Source organism: Oncorhynchus mykiss, chromosome 7 (genome assembly GCF_057628025.1).
Source record: "Oncorhynchus mykiss isolate SJ-2025 chromosome 7, ASM5762802v1, whole genome shotgun sequence".
Classification (NCBI taxonomy): Eukaryota; Metazoa; Chordata; class Actinopteri; order Salmoniformes; family Salmonidae; genus Oncorhynchus; species Oncorhynchus mykiss.
The window spans coordinates 65,271,395-65,290,194 of record NC_143028.1 but is presented as its reverse complement, the minus strand read 5'-3'; the positions used below and the strand labels follow the sequence as shown (position 1 = coordinate 65,290,194).

General features: G+C 44.5%; 1 protein-coding gene across 2 annotated transcripts in view; it reads left to right on the top strand.

The window, feature by feature from the left end:
• LOC110528387 (dihydropyridine-sensitive L-type skeletal muscle calcium channel subunit alpha-1) overlaps positions 1–14,453 on the top strand; it is a 45,936-nt gene extending 31,483 nt beyond the window's left edge. For both annotated transcript variants that reach the window (XM_036983978.2, XM_090241749.1), the window contains 22 exons: positions 3,010–3,117; positions 3,241–3,293; positions 3,599–3,745; positions 3,875–4,076; positions 4,284–4,442; positions 4,936–5,046; positions 5,669–5,752; positions 7,020–7,067; positions 9,301–9,453; positions 9,565–9,630; positions 9,707–9,798; positions 10,018–10,177; positions 10,319–10,446; positions 10,574–10,670; positions 10,783–10,885; positions 10,987–11,088; positions 11,186–11,316; positions 11,511–11,636; positions 11,781–11,858; positions 12,025–12,170; positions 12,285–12,480; positions 12,633–14,453. In XM_036983978.2, the coding sequence (XP_036839873.2) occupies positions 3,010–3,117; positions 3,241–3,293; positions 3,599–3,745; positions 3,875–4,076; positions 4,284–4,442; positions 4,936–5,046; positions 5,669–5,752; positions 7,020–7,067; positions 9,301–9,453; positions 9,565–9,630; positions 9,707–9,798; positions 10,018–10,177; positions 10,319–10,446; positions 10,574–10,670; positions 10,783–10,885; positions 10,987–11,088; positions 11,186–11,316; positions 11,511–11,636; positions 11,781–11,858; positions 12,025–12,170; positions 12,285–12,480; positions 12,633–12,860 (2,718 nt within the window). In that variant the 3' untranslated portion in view covers positions 12,861–14,453. The remainder of the gene's footprint in view (positions 1–3,009; positions 3,118–3,240; positions 3,294–3,598; positions 3,746–3,874; positions 4,077–4,283; positions 4,443–4,935; positions 5,047–5,668; positions 5,753–7,019; positions 7,068–9,300; positions 9,454–9,564; positions 9,631–9,706; positions 9,799–10,017; positions 10,178–10,318; positions 10,447–10,573; positions 10,671–10,782; positions 10,886–10,986; positions 11,089–11,185; positions 11,317–11,510; positions 11,637–11,780; positions 11,859–12,024; positions 12,171–12,284; positions 12,481–12,632) is intronic.
• The last annotated feature ends 4,347 nt before the right edge of the window (positions 14,454–18,800 follow it).

Below are 18,800 nucleotides of genomic sequence, written 5' to 3'. Positions count from 1 at the left end.
ACTCCTCTACTCCTTTACACCTCTACACCTCTACACCTCTACTCCTCTACTCCTCTACTCCTCTACTCCTTTTCACCTCTACTCCTCTACACATCTACTCCTATACTATTTTACACCTCTACTCCTCTACTCCTTTACACCTCTACTCCTCTACTCCTCTACTCCTCTACACCTCTACTCCTCTACACCTCTACTCCTCTACTCCTTTTCACCTCTACTCCTCTACATCTCTACTCCTATACTATTTTACACCTCTACTCCTCTACTCCTCTACTCCTCTACACCTCTACTCCTCTACTCCTCTACTCCTCTACACCTCTACTCCTCTAATCCTCTACTCCTCTACTCCTCTACACCTCTACTCCTCTACTCCTCTACTCCTCTACACCTCTACTCCTCTACTCCTCTAATCCTCTACTCCTCTACACTTCTACTCCTCTACACCTATACTCCTCTACACCTATACTCCTCTACACCTATACTCCTCTACACCTATACACCTATACTCCTCTACACTTCTACTCCTCTACACTTCTACTCCTCTACTCCTCTACTCCTCTACACTTCTACTCCTCTAATCCTCTACTCCTCTACACTTCTACTCCTCTACACCTATACTCCTCTACACTTCTACTCCTCTATACCTATACTCCTCTATACCTATACTCCTCTATACCTATACTCCTCTATACCTATACTCCTCTACACCTCTATACATATACTCCTCTACACCTCTACTCCTCTACTCCTCTACACCTATACTCCTCTACACCTATACACCTATACTCCTCTACACTTCTACTCCTCTACTCCTCTACTCCTCTACTCCTATACTCCTCTACACCTATACTCCTCTACTCCTCTACTCCTCTACACCTATACTCCTCTACTCCTCTACACCTATACACCTCTACTCCTCTACACTTCTACTCCTCTACTCCTCTACTTCTCTACTCCTATACACCTCTACTCCTCTACACCTATACTCCTCGACACCTATACACCTATACTCCTCTACTCCTCTACTCCTATACACCTCTACTCCTCTACACCTATACTCCTCGACACCTATACTCCTCTACACCTATACACCTATACTCATCTACTCCTCTACACCTATACACCTATACTCCTATACTCCTCTACTCCTATACACCTATACTCCTATACTCCTCTACTCCTCTACTCCTATACTCCTATACTCCTCTACTCCTCTACTCCTATACACCTCTACTCCTCTACACCTATACTCCTCTACACCTATACTCCTCTACTCCTCTACACCTATACACCTCTACTCCTCTACACTTCTACTCCTCTACTCCTCTACTCCTCTACTCCTATACTCCTCTACACCTATACTCCTCTACTCCTCTACTCCTCTACACCTATACTCCTCTACTCCTCTACACCTATACACCTCTACTCCTCTACACTTCTACTCCTCTACTCCTCTACTTCTCTACTCCTATACACCTCTACTCCTCTACACCTATACTCCTTGACACCTATACACCTATACTCCTCTACTCCTCTACTCCTATACACCTCTACTCCTCTACACCTATACTCCTCGACACCTATACTCCTCTACACCTATACACCTATACTCATCTACTCCTCTACACCTATACACCTATACTCCTATACTCCTCTACTCCTATACACCTATACTCCTATACTCCTCTACTCCTCTACTCCTATACTCCTATACTCCTCTACTCCTCTACTCCTCTACTCCTATACACCTCTACTCCTCTACACCTATACTCCTCTACACCTATACTCCTCTACACCTATACACCTCTACTCCTCTACACTTTTACTCCTCTACTCCTCTACTCCTCTACACCTATACTCCTCTACTCCTCTACTCCTCTACTCCTCTACTCCTCTACACCTATACTCCTCTACACCTCTACTCCTCTACTCCTCTACTCCTCTACACCTCTTCTCCTTTACACCTCTATTTCTCTACACTTCTACTCCTCTACACCTATACTCCTCTACTCCTCTAATCCTCTACTCCTCTACTCCTCTACTCCTCTACACCTCTACTCCTCTACTCCTTTACACCTCTACTTCTCTACACTTCTACTCCTCTACACCTCTTCTCCTCCACTCCTTTACACCTCTACTCCTCTACTCTTTTAAACTACCCCTCTTCACCTCTACTCCTCTACTCCTTTACACCTCTATTCCTCTCCACCTCTACTCCTCTACTCCTTTACACCTCTACACATCTACTCCTCTACTCCTCTACACCTCTTCTCATCTACTCCTTTACACCTCTACTCCTCTACTCCTCTACTCCTCTACTCCTCTACACCTCTACTCCTTTACACCTCTACTCATCTACTCCTCTACTCCTTTACACCTCTACACCTCTACTCCTTTACACCTCTACACCTCTACTACTCTACTCCTTTACACCTCTACTCCTCTTCTCCTCTACTCCTTTACACCTCTACTCCTCTACTCCTTTTCACCTCTACTCCTCTACACCTCTACTCCTATACTATTTTACACCTCTACTCCTCTACTCCTTTACACCTCTACACCTCTACACCTCTACTCCTCTACTCCTCTACTCCTCTACTCCTTTTCACCTCTACTCCTCTACACATCTACTCCTATACTATTTTACACCTCTACTCCTCTACTCCTTTACACCTCTACTCCTCTACTCCTCTACTCCTCTACACCTCTACTCCTCTACACCTCTACTCCTCTACTCCTTTTCACCTCTACTCCTCTACATCTCTACTCCTATACTATTTTACACCTCTACTCTTCTACTCCTCTACTCCTCTACACCTCTACACCTCTACTCCTCTACTCCTTTACTCCTTTACTGCACTGACACTGTAGTCACATTCATAATGGTCTTTTACATGTTCCCATTACCTAATGCAATAGTTAGACCAACCTAGCCGCCCCATGTTTTTCTAGTTCTGGTCATGGAGATCCGATCTGACATGCTGGTTTCTGCTGTCTCTTATGATCTAGCATGTGGTCCAGTGTGTTTTTGTGGCCATCAAAACCATTGGCAACATCGTGCTGGTCACCATGCTGCTAGACTTCATGTTTGCCTGCATTGGAGTCCAGCTCTTCAAGGTGAGCTCTAGATAGTTCTGTACATGGTGGCCTTTGAACCATATGATGAAAACAGAATTCCACCCAAGCTTTTATTATCACTCATGTATTCACACATGTATTCATGTGTGTTCATTCCTGAAGGGACAATTCTACTCCTGCACAGATCCTGACAAAATGACAGAGGAGGAGTGTAGGTAAGAGACCGGTGATATTGTCCTCGCACACAACATTACATGACAGTACAGAATGGGACATTACATGACAGTACAGAACGGGACATTACATGACAGTACAGAATGGGACATTACATGACAGTACAGAACGGGACATTACATGACAGTACAGAACGGGACATTACATGACAGTACAGAATGGGACATTACATGACAGTACAGAACGGGACATTACATTTGTTCTGTTTTCTTTCTCTCTACCACACTCTCACCTCTCCCATGCCCTCTCTTTCACTGATTAATCTCGCTCTCTCCCCTCTTCTCAGGGGTAACTATATTAGGTACCAGGAAGGTGCCATCCATCCAATGACGATCCATAAGAGAGAGTGGATCAACTCAGAGCTCAACTTTGACAACATCCTTGAGGGCATGCTGGCTCTCTTCACTGTCTCCACCTTTGAGGGCTGGCCAAAGTGAGCCTCACATACAAGCCTGGGAGTTTGTATACTGTACATCATGGCATGCCTAATACAGTACTATGGAACACATGAAGGTGTATGTATTTCACACTTGCTAACATGCCTTTGTGTGTATGTGTGCAGACTGCTGTACAAGGCCATAGACTCTAACATGGAGGATGTTGGTCCCATCTACAACAACCGCGTTGCCATCTCCATCTTCTTCATCATTTACCTCATCCTCATCGCCTTCTTCATGATGAACATCTTCGTCGGCTTCGTCATCGTTACATTTCAGGAGCAAGGAGAGCAGGAGTACAAGAACTGTGAGCTGGACAAGAACCAGGTGTGTGTGTGTGTGTGTGTGTGTGTGTGTGTGTGTGTGTGTGTGTGTGTGTGTGTGTGTGTGTGTGTGTGTGTGTGTGTGTGTGTGTGTGTGTGTATGTGTGTGTGTGTGTGTATGTTTTGTGTGTGTCTTTTTTGTTAGTTGTTTAAACACCCTCTTTCCAACAGCAGTGTGTAACTCCTGTGTGTGCTGTCCTCCCTCTGACAGCGGGCGTGTGTTGAGTACGCCCTGAAAGCCCGGCCGCTGCGCTGCTACATTCCTAAGAACCAGTATCAGTACAACGTGTGGTACATCGTCACCTCCTGCTACTTTGAGTACCTGATGTTCCTGCTCATCATGCTGAACACCATGTGTCTGGGGATGCAGGTAACGCTATTGGAGGTGGTTCAGGGAACTGCGTTGGGGTGATGAGTATCTTTGACAAACATTATCATTTGAAATACAAAACGTGAAACTTTAAAAGTACTTCTCCTGCATCACATCAATGTAATGCTGCTGCCAGAGGTTCCTACTAGAAGCATCCTTCATATCAAGGAGTTTTTTACCTTTATTTTTTATCTGGACACTTGAAATGAGATGAGCATCTCAAGAGATTCCATCATTGAGGCGGCAGGTGGTTAGAGCGTTGGACTAGTAACCGAAAGGTTGCAAGTTCAACTCCCCGAGCTGACAAGGTACAAATATGTCGTTCTGCCCCTGAACAGGCAGTTAACCCACTGTTCCTAGGCTGTCATTGTAAATAAGAATTTGTTCTTTAACTGACTTGCCTAGTTAAATAAAGGTTACATTTTTGGGGAAAATGTCAAATAAAATCAATATCTTCCATTTGTCTTTTCCTTCTTCTCTCCTTCTCCCCCAGCACTGTAACCAGTCAACCCATGTGACCGACCTGTCTGACATGCTGAACGTGATCTTCACTGTGCTCTTCACTGTGGAGATGGTCCTCAAACTCATGGCCTACAAAGCTAAGGTCAGTTGTCCATAGGGATGTCCTGTATGCACTACATTACTCAACATGCAGTGCAACTCAACATAAGATCAGAATGATTCCAGAATAATAGGACTGTGGTTATGTAGAACAGTTACTTCATACCTCTTCATTGTGCACAACCCTCTTGTCAAAGTTCAGAGCTGGAGTGTGTAGATGAAGTTCAGAGCTGGAGTGTGTAGATGAAGTTCAGAGCTGGAGTGTGTAGATGAAGTTCAGAGCTGGAGTGTGTAGATGAAGTTCAGAGCTGGAGTGTGTAGATGAAGTTCAGAGCTGGAGTGTGTAGATGAAGTTCAGAGCTGGAGTGTGTAGATGAAGTTCAGAGCTGGAGTGTGTAGATGTAGTTCAGAGCTGGAGTGTGTAGATGAAGTTCAGAGCTGGAGTGTGTAGATGAAGTTCAGAGCTGGAGTGTGTAGATGAAGTTCAGAGCTGGAGTGTGTAGATGAAGTTCAGAGCTGGAGTGTGTAGATGAAGTTCAGAGCTGGAGTGTGTAGATGAAGTTCAGAGCTGGAGTGTGTAGATGAAGTTCAGAGCTGGAGTGTGTAGATGAAGAAACCTTTTATACACACACTTCTGACAGATGCCCTTCCCTCTCCCTCCCTAGGGTTACTTTGGGGACCCATGGAACGTCTTTGACTTTGTCATCGTCATCGGCAGCGTTGTTGACGTCATCCTGAGTGAGGTTGATGTGAGTATTGTCATTGCGTAATGTTCACCAGAAATATGTAGGTATTGTCCCTGATATGTACTATAATACACAGTTCCCACTGTTCCTAAAAAGTTTATATAACAGTTCAGGCATTCCCACTTGACATTTTTATCCTCGCATTTTCATTTCTTCTCCCATTGGTTTCGGTTATTGTTTATAAGAAGCAGATAGTCAGGTTGGGGAACAGCTACAGACATTTCACAATAAAAGCTCTGTCCTGTCATCTGACTGTCTGGACTGTGTTTACACCCCTGTCTGACACCCCACCCACCCATCCATCCACCCACCCACCCACCCATCCATCCATCCACTTAGAGACATACAGGCCAGGCTCCCCTGTCAGCACTTGGCCCCAACAATAGCACTGAGGATGTGGTCAGTATTCGTCATTGGAGTGACCCTCACACCAGCCACGCCTGCACCCTCACCCCCCCCGAATACTAGTCTCAAAAACCCGACCCTAGTCACTGTGTTGCCCCCCAAAGCCCTGCAGCACCTGGCTGCAGCTTGCCTCACCCACCTTCCACGCCTTGAAAGCCAAACCACAACCTGTCTGCTTGGTTACTTTATGCCCCTAACATAACACCTGGTCCCAGACCTGGTCATTTCCCTCATTGGTGTCACTGTTTAAAACTGGGATTTTTTTTGTTTTGTATTTTTATTTAACCTTTATTTAAGAGAGGGCTGATTCCAAATCAGTTGTTAAGGGCAGAAAACAACCAATGTCTTCTTGTTTCACCTCCCACCACCATATATTCAGTGATCTCCAGCACTCCTGCAAGTAAGTAAGAAAGTGACATCCTTCTGTAGTTTTTACTGTGATTCCTGTACAAGGGACTGAGCCAACAGGTTGGGCATCAGGTTCTAGATTTAAAGCAGCGTTTCACACTATCTTGCTTCAGAAAAGTAAAGGTCATTTTTTGAAATGAAAAGAGAGCTCAAGTTGCCACTACAGTAAACCTTCAGAGACCCCATCAACCATTTTCACCTCTTCACCCCTCAGCCGTCATCCAGTCATTTATTACAACGTTGTCCTTGGTTGTTTTTGTGCTCACATGCCTTCTCTCCCTCCCTCTCCCTCCATACTGCAGTCTTTCATCCTACATTTTCTCTTCCAACTTTGCTCCATGCATACCTCCATGGCTGACTCCGCTCCCTTCGCCACTTCCTGTTCCACCACCTGTGTCTGATGATGTTGCTTCCTGTCTGACTTCACTTGGTGTGTCTCTGTCTTTCCCCCTCACAGGCAGCCCTGGCCTCCTCTGGAGGACTGTACTGTCTCCACGGCTGCGCTGTAATTATTCGCCTGTAGACACTGCAAGAACATTGCATGAAATCATATGGAACATTGCATGAGCATGGTATACTAATTCTACGAGGCATTGCATGAGCATGGTATACTAATTCTACGAGACATTGCATGAGCATGGTATACTAATTCTACGAGGCATTGCATGAGCATGGTATACTAATTCTACGAGGCATTGCATGAGCATGGTATACTAATTCTACGAGGCATTGCATGAGCATGGTATACTAATTCTACGAGACATTGCATGAGCATGGTATACTAATTCTATGAGACATTGCATGAGCATGGTATACTAATTCTACGAGACATTGCATGAGCATGGTATACTAATTATATGAGACATTGCATGAGCATGGTATACTAATTCTACGAGACATTGCATGAACATGCATAAAACATAGGAGGAAACTTTGCAACAACACATTGCGTGAGCGTTGCAAGTTCTTGCCTGATCATCCATGTTTTCCTTAAACCCGTTCCGCTAGCGGAACCCCTCGCCAACAGCAAATGAAATTGCAGGGCGCCAAATACAAATCAACAGAAATCTCATAAATCAAATTTCTCAAACATACAAGTATTAGGCACCATTTTAAAGATACAATTCTCGTTAATCCAGCCACAGTGTCTGATTTCAAAAATGCTTTACAGCGAAAGCTCCACAAATGATTATGGTAGGTCACCACCAAGCCACAGAAAAACCCAGCCATTTTTCCAGCCAAAGAGAGGAGTCACAAAAAGCACAAATAGAGATCAAATTAATCACTAACCTTTGATGATCTTTATCAGATGACACTCATAGGACTTCATGTTACACAATACATGTGTGTTTTGTTCAATAAAGTGCATATTTATATAAAAAAATCTCATTTAACATTGGCACGTTACGTTCAGTAGTTGTAAAACATGCGGTGATTATGCTGGGAGCCACATGAATTCACAGAAATACTCATTATAAATGTTGATGACAATTCTAGTCTTATGCATGGGACATTAGATACACTTCTCCTTAATGCAACTGCTGCGTCAGATTTCGGAAAAAGCATAATCTGAGAACGGCGCTCAGAGGCCAAACCAGCCAGAGAAATATCCTCCATGTTGGGTAGTCAACATTATTCATAAATAGCATTATAATCATTCACTTACCTTTGATGATCTTCATCAGAATGCACTCCCAGGAATCGCAGTTCCACAATAAATGCTTGTTTTGTTCAATAATGTCCATAATTTATGTCCATTTATGTCCAATAGCTTCTTTTGTTAGGACGTTTGGTTAACAAATCCAAAAGCACAATCTGGTCCAGTCGGACGAAACAAAAAGTATATTACAGGTTGAAGAAACTTGTCAAACTAAGTATAGAATCAATCTTTAGGATGTTTTTATCATAAAAGTTCAATAATGTTCCAACCAGAGAATTCCATTGTCTGTAGAAAAGCCATGGAACGAGAGCTAACTCTCTCGTGACCGCGCGTCATGAGGCTGTGACACTCTGCCAGACCACTGATTCAAAGAGCTCTCATCCGGTCCCACCTCACAGTAGAAGCCTCATTCAAGTTTCTAAAGATGGTTGACATCTAGTGGAAGTCTTAGGAAGTGCATATTGACCCATATCCCACTGTGTATTCGATAGGGCTGAGTTCAAAAAACGACAAAACTCAGATTTCCCACTTCCTGTTTGGATGTCTTCTCAGGTTTTTGCCTGCCATATGAGTTCTGTTATACTCACAGACATCATTCAAACAGTTTTAGAAACTTCAGAGTGTTTTCTACCCAATACTAATAATAATATGCATATATTAGCATCTGGGACTGAGTAGGAGGTAGTTCACTCTGAGCATGCTATTCATCCAAAAGTGATAATGCTGCCCCCTATCCCAAATAAGTTAAATGTCTGTATTTATAGCATGCTGACAATTAAGGTGTTTTTACAATCTTAGGAACCACTTCAACATGACATGGTTCTATAATTCTCTGAAGAAAATGCACCCATTGCTTGGCTCCTTCTGACACTAACCAGACTCCTCCAGTACATGACTGCTCAGATACTCTGTGAGAGGTGAGACCTGTGTCCTGACAGACTGCTAGGTTTTGCTGGCATGTTGCCCCTATTGAACTAAAACTGTGCTAATTAGAGTAACAACATCTTCAATTTTAGTTAGAGCTGAAGCCAAGACTAGCAGCATTTTCAGTGACTGTTTATTTCATTTGTGCTTTCAGGAGGTGAACCCAATGCAAGCCATAGCGGCTTCGGAAAATGCCCGTGTGTCAATCACCTTCTTTAGACTGTTCCGTGTGATGCGTCTGGTTAAACTGCTGAACCGTTCTGAGGGGATCCGGAATCTTCTGTGGACCTTCATCAAGTCCTTCCAGGTCAAAGTTCATTCCAATTCTGTGCCTTCCATTCTGTGAGATACAAAATTCCCAGGTTTTGATTGGTCAGTGTGCGTGAGTCTGACGATGTGATTGGTTGCTGTGTTGCAGGCTCTGCCCTACGTCGCCCTGCTCATCCTCATGCTATTCTTCATCTACGCTGTTGTTGGGATGCAGGTACTGCACACACAAACACACACACAAACATACACACACAGCACTCTCTGATGAGTTGTGTGTATGTCTCCTGTAGATATTTGGTAAGATAGCGCTGATAGATGGGACACACATCAACAGGAACAACAACTTCCAGACATTCCCCCATGCTGTGCTGCTGCTCTTCAGGTGGGTGATCTGATTTATCAGTTGCTCAGTCAGTTTCCATTATCTTCCATGGACTTTGCGGTCCCTTTACACAGCAGACTTGTATAGCAAGAGACCCTTACACTCAGTGATTACATTGACAACACAAAAGGGCTGAAACAAGTTGTAATCTCTCTCTCTGCCCCACTCCCCTCTCTCCCACTTCCTCCCTCTCTCTATCCCTCTTTCCTCTCTCTCCAGGTGTGCGACAGGTGAGGCGTGGCAGGAAGTGATGTTGGCATGTCTGTATGGGAAGAGGTGTGACCCTAAGTCAGACTACCTGCCTGGAGAGGAGATGACCTGTGGAGCCAGCTTCGCTATCATCTACTTCATGAGCTTCTACATGCTCTGTGCCTTCCTGGTAAATGATGCACAAACATGCATACACACATACATTAACAAACATACATGCATACACACATATACACACACACATTCGCATGCGCGCACACACACAGTCACACAGTCACACACATGCATATGATTCTGTTGTCCTCTACAGATCATCAACCTGTTTGTGGCGGTCATCATGGACAACTTTGACTACCTGACCCGTGATTGGTCCATCCTGGGTCCTCATCACCTGGATGAGTTTAAGAAGATCTGGGCAGAATACGACCCAGAGGCCACGTAAGTCTGTTTTTCTGTTTCTTTTTTATACCCCCCTATAAGAATATATGATCAGTCTTTTCAATTCGTTTTTTATCCTCTCAATGTCTTACTGCTGTTAGCTGTTGTTTCCCGTTCTGTCCTGCAGGGGTCGTATTAAGCACCTGGACGTGGTGACTCTGCTGCGTAGGATCCAGCCTCCTCTGGGCTTTGGAAAGTTCTGTCCCCATAGAGTGGCCTGCAAGGTGAGAAACTAAAAGGAAGGGATCTGTTTATTTATTTTGTGGGTTCATCTGACTTGTCTATTAATGCAGCAAACATATTTTGTAATGATATCTTTATTCATTCTGACTGCAGAGACTGGTGTCCATGAACATGCCACTCAACAGTGATGGAACGGTCACCTTTAATGCTACGCTGTTCTCGCTGGTCAGGACCGCATTGAAGATTAAGACCGAAGGTGTGTGTGTGTGTGTCATTCAATTGCAGAGTACTGTATTTGGGCCAATTGAACGTTAAGCATCTATATTCCCACCTCACTGTCGTTATCTCATTGGTCAGGTAACTTTGAGCAGGCCAATGAGGAGTTGAGGGCCATCATCAAGAAGATCTGGAAACGCACCAGTATGAAGCTGCTGGACCAGGTTATCCCACCAATCGGAGGTGAGTTAAAACATTCTATTGTAATCCTCAACTTTATGGTCCCAAAACAAGCTGCCCATTCTAATTTGCTGGCATGTTTGATTGGTGTGTGTGTCAGATGATGAGGTAACCGTGGGGAAGTTCTATGCCACCTTCCTGATCCAGGACTACTTCAGGAAGTTAAAGAAGAGACAGGAAGAGTATTATGGCTTCCGCCCCACCAAGAAGAACGCCTCCAACGAGATACAGGTGAGCCCACACCAACCTCATAATGGGAAACCTGTAGGGCAATACGCCATTAAATGTGATTGGCAACTCTTCTAGTGATGTTACTGATGTTTCATGTAATAATCCTGTACACGATCTAACAATTCTTAATTTTCATCACAATCTCATTCTTTCTCTAACCCCTCCTTTCCCCTCTGTCTCTCCCTCCACCCCAGGCGGGTCTGAGAAGCATTGAGGAGGAGGTGGCTCCAGAGTTGCAGAGAGCCATCTCGGGAGACCTGATGAACGAGGAGGAGATGGACAGAGCCATGGAGGATGCAGCGGAGGAAGGCATCTTCAGGGTGAGAGGAGAGAGAGAGGGAAGATGGGGAGGGGGAGACAGGGAGGCTGCGGAATGAGAGGAGGGAGGACAAGTTCAGAGTGAGAAGACAGAATAAAACTCCTGTCCCTGAATGTTGTACCTTTCTGTGTGTTCCTGTGGTCAGCGGGCGGGCGGTCTGTTTGGGAACCATGTTGATTCCTTCACCATGGAGGAAGGAACCCATAACCCTAACGCTACACAGGTAATCATTTCAATCATTTCAGTGCCATCACCTCTAGCATGTAACCTTCTTCAGACTCAAAGTGCTTCACATAGTATTGTATGGACCTGGAGTTTTTTCACATCACATAGTCAGGAAAATCTCCTGTCCCCGTGGCGGTAACTCAGCCGTCTGTGTCTCTGTATAGGTGACCAGCCAGCGGCCCCTGCAAATGAGCAAGTCAGATGAGGGGGAGGCGACCAGCTCACCTGCCTACCATGCAAACGAGGAATTCTTCCCCACAATGCCTAACAAAACCAACAACAACAATGTCAACAGCAATGCCGGGGAGAGGTGAGTTTGCGTGTGCTTGCTAACATTTGTGTTTTTGTTTTCCTTACTTGAGAGGTCAAATTACACAGTAATAAAGCAGTTATAACAATCTGACTGACTATTTGTCCTTCGTAGTTTTCCCTATGAGACAGATGACAGGGTGCAGGTCTATACCATCTCAACCAGCAGAATTCCCCGAGACACCACAGACTGGCAGCTGCAGACAGTACCTGGACCCAGCCAGGACCATGAGACTCCCAGAGAGACCCCTAGCCCCCAGCAGGCCGAGACCCAGACCCCAGACAGCACCTTCGACACACTCATAAAGGAGGTGACTGGAGAGACCAGGCGTATATATTCCATTATGGAATTATTATATTCCATTATTCCATAAATACATATTTTATCAATGACATTGACGTCAGATACTTAGTCATCCCCTCTCTGTCCTCTATCTCTTCTCATGTCTTTCACCTCTACCAGGTCCTGATAAATGGGGGGTTGGAGAGCTTGGCCAGGGACTCTTGTTTTGTGTCGGTGACGAAACAGGAAATGGCCGAAGCTTTGAACTTTGACCCGGTGGACATGGAGAGTTCCGCTAATGCCCTTATGAATGGTCGTAGAGGGAGGGTCACCACACCTCCAATCAGGCCCCCTCGCAGATCACAGAGAAAGGCCAACAAATTAACAAAACCCACCGATCATGTTTAGGCCAATAGGCCTGTCCTGCAATGCAGCATGTCATCGACCTTGTTAAGGCCAATAGGCCTGTCCTGCAATGCAGCATGTCATCGACCTTGTTAAGGCCAATAGGCCTGTCCCACAAAGCAGCATGTCATGGAGTGACTTCACGTGCTGAGGCATTAAATGCCACATTCTACAAATAGAACAGTCCTTTTTTGGTGCCTTTATAGCGAGTAATATCATCTGATTGGTTAAGCAGGCTTTATGGCACCTGTGACTTCATTGTTGTGGTGTCATTCAGACTGGATGATTTCTCTCTTGGTTCATTTAAAGAGGAAATACTCTTCCTGCTAGAGAGCAGACTTTCTTTACCATGTTTATTTTGTTCACAGTACAGACTACTGTTCGGACTTATGTTGACTTCAGGCGAACATCATGTTGTCCCGACTAACATGTTCTTGAGTCTCAACTTGAGGAATTGTTGCTGGCATTAAAGTTTGGCCCTGTTTGAAAACTAGTGTCCTTCCCTGTTCCCTCCCATCCTTGAAGTAATCACTGATCCACCGATAGCTGCATAGGTGTTGAACATGGTTGCGCCAGTGACTGGCTGATGGAGGAAGAGAAGGGTGTTACTTGTCAGGGGGCATTTTCTGAGTTCTATCATGATGACAAGGCAAGACATGGCTGGACCAGGATGTTTCTGGGCTGGATCATGTCTACACTGTCCATATAAGGACAATCTCTGTAGGCTATATGGAGAAAGCTAACGTGCATGTTCAAGATACACAGATTCTGCCCAGGTCTCCACACATCAACATATCTTCACAATACCTAGATATTTCTTTCACTTTAAATATCCTATATCTGAAACATGTACATCATCTCTAGTATAGACAGGATGGATGACCCTGTGGTGTAACATAAGGGAAAATATTTCTGGTGTAGGGTAGCCACTAGCTGGCCATGCTACAGTAGAACGCAACAAAGTGTAGATAAGAGGATGTGGTTTAAGATGAAGATGAATGGTAAGTTTAGGTACCGTGGTTGGAATCGTATATTTGTGACTAGAAAGCTGTGTGTAAGGGTCAGATATGGACACCTTATGGTGTAGAATACCAGGGGTGAAAGGTCTGATGATGCCATTTTGTCTATTATTCTATTTTCAACAATATCGTTCATTTTCTTTTTGATGTAAGCCTTTTGGTTGAAACAGACTCTTTTTATGAACATTTCCTTTTTTGATTCTTCATCATTTTTTCAGTCTAAAAGAGATGAGGTTGTATTTTGAGAGACAGTGGCATGTCACTGTTATTTGGTTTAATAAAGGCTAAATATAATAGCTTTAATGTGATGAAGGCCAAATAGAAGGCAAAGTAAAAACGTGAATCCCAAAAGGTTTTGAATAATAAAATCAGTTGTTCCCATTGAGCTTTTTAAACAGAGGTGTTTTGCATTCATCTAGAGTATGTACTACTGCCATTAACTTTTGTCATGGTCATTTTGATAACGTTATTTGAGACATTTTATTGCTTTCTCTCTGTTTCTGAGATCTGTTTCAATATTGTTTCTCTAAAGTTTAAACTATATGATCACAATAAAAAATATTTTATAAAGTGAGAATTCTTACATTTTCCCAGTCAAATTTTTGGAGATTTTTATGGTTAGGTCTCGTGAGCGGGAGGTAGCCTAGGGTTTAGACTAGACCGTTGGGCCTTAACCGAACGGTCGCTGGAAGACAAGGTGAAAAATCTGTTGACGTGTCCCTGAGCAAGGCGGGTCCATCGTTCTGGTTGTGACAGACCGGGTATAGAGAACAGCGGTCAACACTAGACATTCTTGTGAGTCTGGTGGTTAGTCATTGTCTCTTCTCCGCCGAGATTAGTTTATGTTTTGGTAATATAATATGTCTGCAACTGTCTGAATGTTTATATGGTATTTTATAATACCGCTCTGTATTTCTGTTATTACGTATGCAGACGGTGATGAGGCCACTTAAAACCTCTTGAACCTCTGGGGGCAGTATTTCATTTTTGGATGAAAAACGTTCCCGTTTTAAGCGCAATATTTTGTCACGAAAAGATGCTCGACTATGCATATAATTGACAGCTTTGGAAAGAAAACACTCTGACGCTTCAGAACTGATGCTTCAGGCGAAACCAAGATGAAACTTCAAACAGGAAATGAGCAAAATTTCTGAGGCGCTGTTTTCCATTGTCTCCTTATATGGCTGTGAATGCGACAGGAATGAGCTTACACTTTCTGCCGTTTCCCCAAGGTGTCGGCAGCATTGTGACGTATTCGTATTTGTATCATTGGAAGATTGACCATAAAAGACTACATTTGCCTGGTGTCCTGTGTCGAAATTGGTGCGCAAACGCCAGGTGCAACTATTTTTCCATTTGATAGAGAGGAGAAACCAGACTTCCACGAACGTTATATCATCGAAGAGATATGTGAAAAACACCTTGAGGATTGATTCTAAACAACGTTTGCCATGTTTCAGTCGATATTATGGAGTTAATTTGGAAAAAAGTTTGACGTTTTGATTACTGAATTTTCGTTTTTTTTCACCCTGTAACAGACCACCCTGACACCATGCCGGGCCAGACCCCACCCTGTAACAGACCACCCTGACACCATGCCGGGCCAGACCCCACCCTGTAACAGACCACCCTGACACCATGCCGGGCCAGACCCCACCCTGTAACAGACCACCCTGACACCATGCCGGGCCAGACCCCACCCTGTAACAGACCACCCTGACACCATGCCGGGCCAGACCCCACCCTGTAACAGACCACCCTGACACCATGCCGGGCCAGACCCCACCCTGTAACAGACCACCCTGACACCATGCCGGGCCAGACCCCACCCTGTAACAGACCACCCTGACACCATGCCGGGCCAGACCCCACCCTGTAACAGACCACCCTGACACCATGCCGGGCCAGACCCCACCCTGTAACAGACCACCCTGACACCATGCCGGGCCAGACCCCACCCTGTAACAGACCACCCTGACACCATGCCGGGCCAGACCCCACCATGTAACAGACCACCCTGACACCATGCCGGGCCAGACCCCACCCTGTAACAGACCACCCTGACACCATGCCGGGCCAGACCCCACCAGGCCAGACCCCTCAGCAGCAATCATACTCTTTTACTATAGTGTAACAGACTGGGCTAGCCCACTGAGCTAAATCTTCAGGTCTCAGGGAAGGTTACTAATCACTCAAGTGTGGTTCATCACCAAGTCAAATACAATAGTATAGTCTATTATTAGCCTATTATTATTAGAAAGATATACAAGAAACACAAAGCCCTAAACCCTCAGCAAACATTTTAGAGTGCTTTGTTTCTAATCTCAAGAGAGTGATGTTTTTTCATCTGACCCGGTAGCCATTTGGGTTCGACTAGGCTAATAATCTGAGGTTGAGAGGAAAAGTTGTCTCATTAACACCTTCACACACACACACATTGGAAGCATTGTTATGATTCTGACAAGTTACACTGTACTAACAAAGGAAAGACTGGAATGGTAAATGTACATCGAACACAGACAAGGCTTTCAACAAGCACTGAACTCAGAAATGAATGTCGTGAGGACATTTAGTAGTACGTTGCATACAAATGTCATATTGTCCATAGACTTTAGAAGAGAACATGATTAAATAACACATTTTAAATCTCATGGTGTTTGGTGCTGCCCATCACGTTACATGGCCGAACCCAAAGGGAGAGTAGGAGATCGCTGAGAGAATCGGAGCCAGCATCTTCAGTCATCCTGGTGAGTTACTCTTAAAATGCAATCTTAGAAAAATAGGAGCAATCTAGAACCAAACAGGGTCCTTCGGCTGCCCCCATAGGATAACCCTTAGAAGAACCCTTTTTGCTTCCAGGTAGAACCCTTTTTGGTTCCATGTAGAACCCTTTCCACAGATGGTTCTACAAAAACCAAAAGAGTTCTACCGGGAACCAGAAAGGGTTCTCCTATTAGAACAGCCAAATAACCCTTTTGGAAGCCGTTTTCTGAGTGTAGTACACCTGAATTATTAAATGACATATATTCCTTTACCTTACCTACTCTAAATCAGACAAGGATAAGTTTATTTTTATAAGGCTTTGTTTCGTACCTTCACCCCCTCTCTCTTTCTCTTTCTCTCTCTCAGGACTTTTACAAAGGGGGTATCCTGAAGTGTCCAGAGGGGGTGTCAGTGTCTGAGCTCAGGGAAGCGTGTGACTACCTCTGTATTAACTTCACTACACTACACTAACTTCACTACAGCACCTTCAGGTGCCAAGACCTCAGTGAGTAACACAGTCACACCTGGTCTGACCAGGACTCTGTTCAAGACCGAAACGTTGAGTAATGTTTTGCAACGTTGCATGTACAACTAAATAACGCTACGGTAATCTGTTTTTAATTGCTTATTCTTCTTCATCTTGAATGTTCCGTATTGAGATATATACTTTGCCATGCACAAGAGTACGTGAACTATGACAACAAATCAGAGGTCCTAGTTAAAATAATGTGACCTCTGTCTGTTCCTGTCCCAGGTGCGTTACTGCATGAGCTGTCTAATGATGGAGCTAAGCTTGAGTTTGAGGTGTTCCTTGGGGAGCTTGTTGTCCCTGTGATGATGTCCAGTGCTCAAGAGGGGAAGAGGGAGTGTCACATTGTGGTTCTCACAGATGATGACATAGTGGATTGGGAGCGTGACAGAGTAGGTGCCATAGTACTACGCCCCTCTCAGAGTAATTAGAATGAATAATAAATGACTGATAAAACGGATCATTTAAATGTATATTTTGGACAGTTCTGTTCATCAAATGTTTATACTTTATATTCTTGAGGATCTAGCAACCCAACCTAATTTTGGAGTGAGCACGTTGTTTTATATTACTTCCTGTTTGATATTATTTCCTGTTTGCTCTTTAATGTGTCCAGTTCTGTACAGCACCAAGCTCTACTGCTTCTTCAAGTACATTGACAACAGAAACATGGCCAAAGTCCGACTGAAGGAGAGAGGACTGAAAAACATGCATTGGCATCTAGGGTGAGTCACTTCCCATGCCCCAAATCAACCCCTTGGCCCTTAGCCGCTTCTCCTAGCCCCTTCCCCTTTGGTGTTTATCCTAAGGAAATAACCAGGTAAAGCAATCCAAGTGTTCCAATGCTATAGGCTACATAGACTCGGAACACTTTCTTACATCTATCCAGTATCCCTCAGATCTACAAACCCTACAGAGATACTGAACAGTATGTGTGTGTGTGGTCCTGCTGTATCCCAGGGTACCCCACCTGTAAGGAGAAAGTGAAGTGGCGCCCGGTCATCTATAAATACGTGCAGCAACCTTTCATCCAGCTGTCCTGGGAGAAGAAGGAAGGAAAGAGTCAATTCAAATCAAATGTATTTATAAATCCCTTCTTACATCACCTGATATCTCAAAGTGCTGTACAGAAACCCAGCCTAAAACCCCAAACAGCAAGCAATGCAGGTGTAGAAGCACGGTGGCTAGGAAAAACTCCCTAGAAAGGCCAAAACCCAGGAAGAAACTTAGAGAGGAACCAGGCTATGAGGGGTGGCCAGTCCTCTTCTGGCTGTGCTGGGTGGAGAGTATAACAGAACATGGCCAAGATGTTCAAATGTTCATAAATGACCAGCATGGTCAAATAATAATAATCACAGTAGTTGTCGAGGGTGCAACAGGTCAGCATCTCAGGAATAAATGTCAGTTGGCTTTTCATAGCCGATCATTGAGAGTATCTCTACCGCTCCTGCTGTCTCTAGAGAGTTGAAAACAGCAGGTAGCATGTCCGGTGAACAGGTCAGGGTTCCATAGCCGCAGGCAGAACAGTTGAAACTGGAGCAGCAGCACAGCCAGGTGGACTGGGGACAGCAAGGAGTCATCATGCCAAGTAGCCCTGAGGCATGGTCCTAGGGCTCAGGTCCTCCGAAAGAG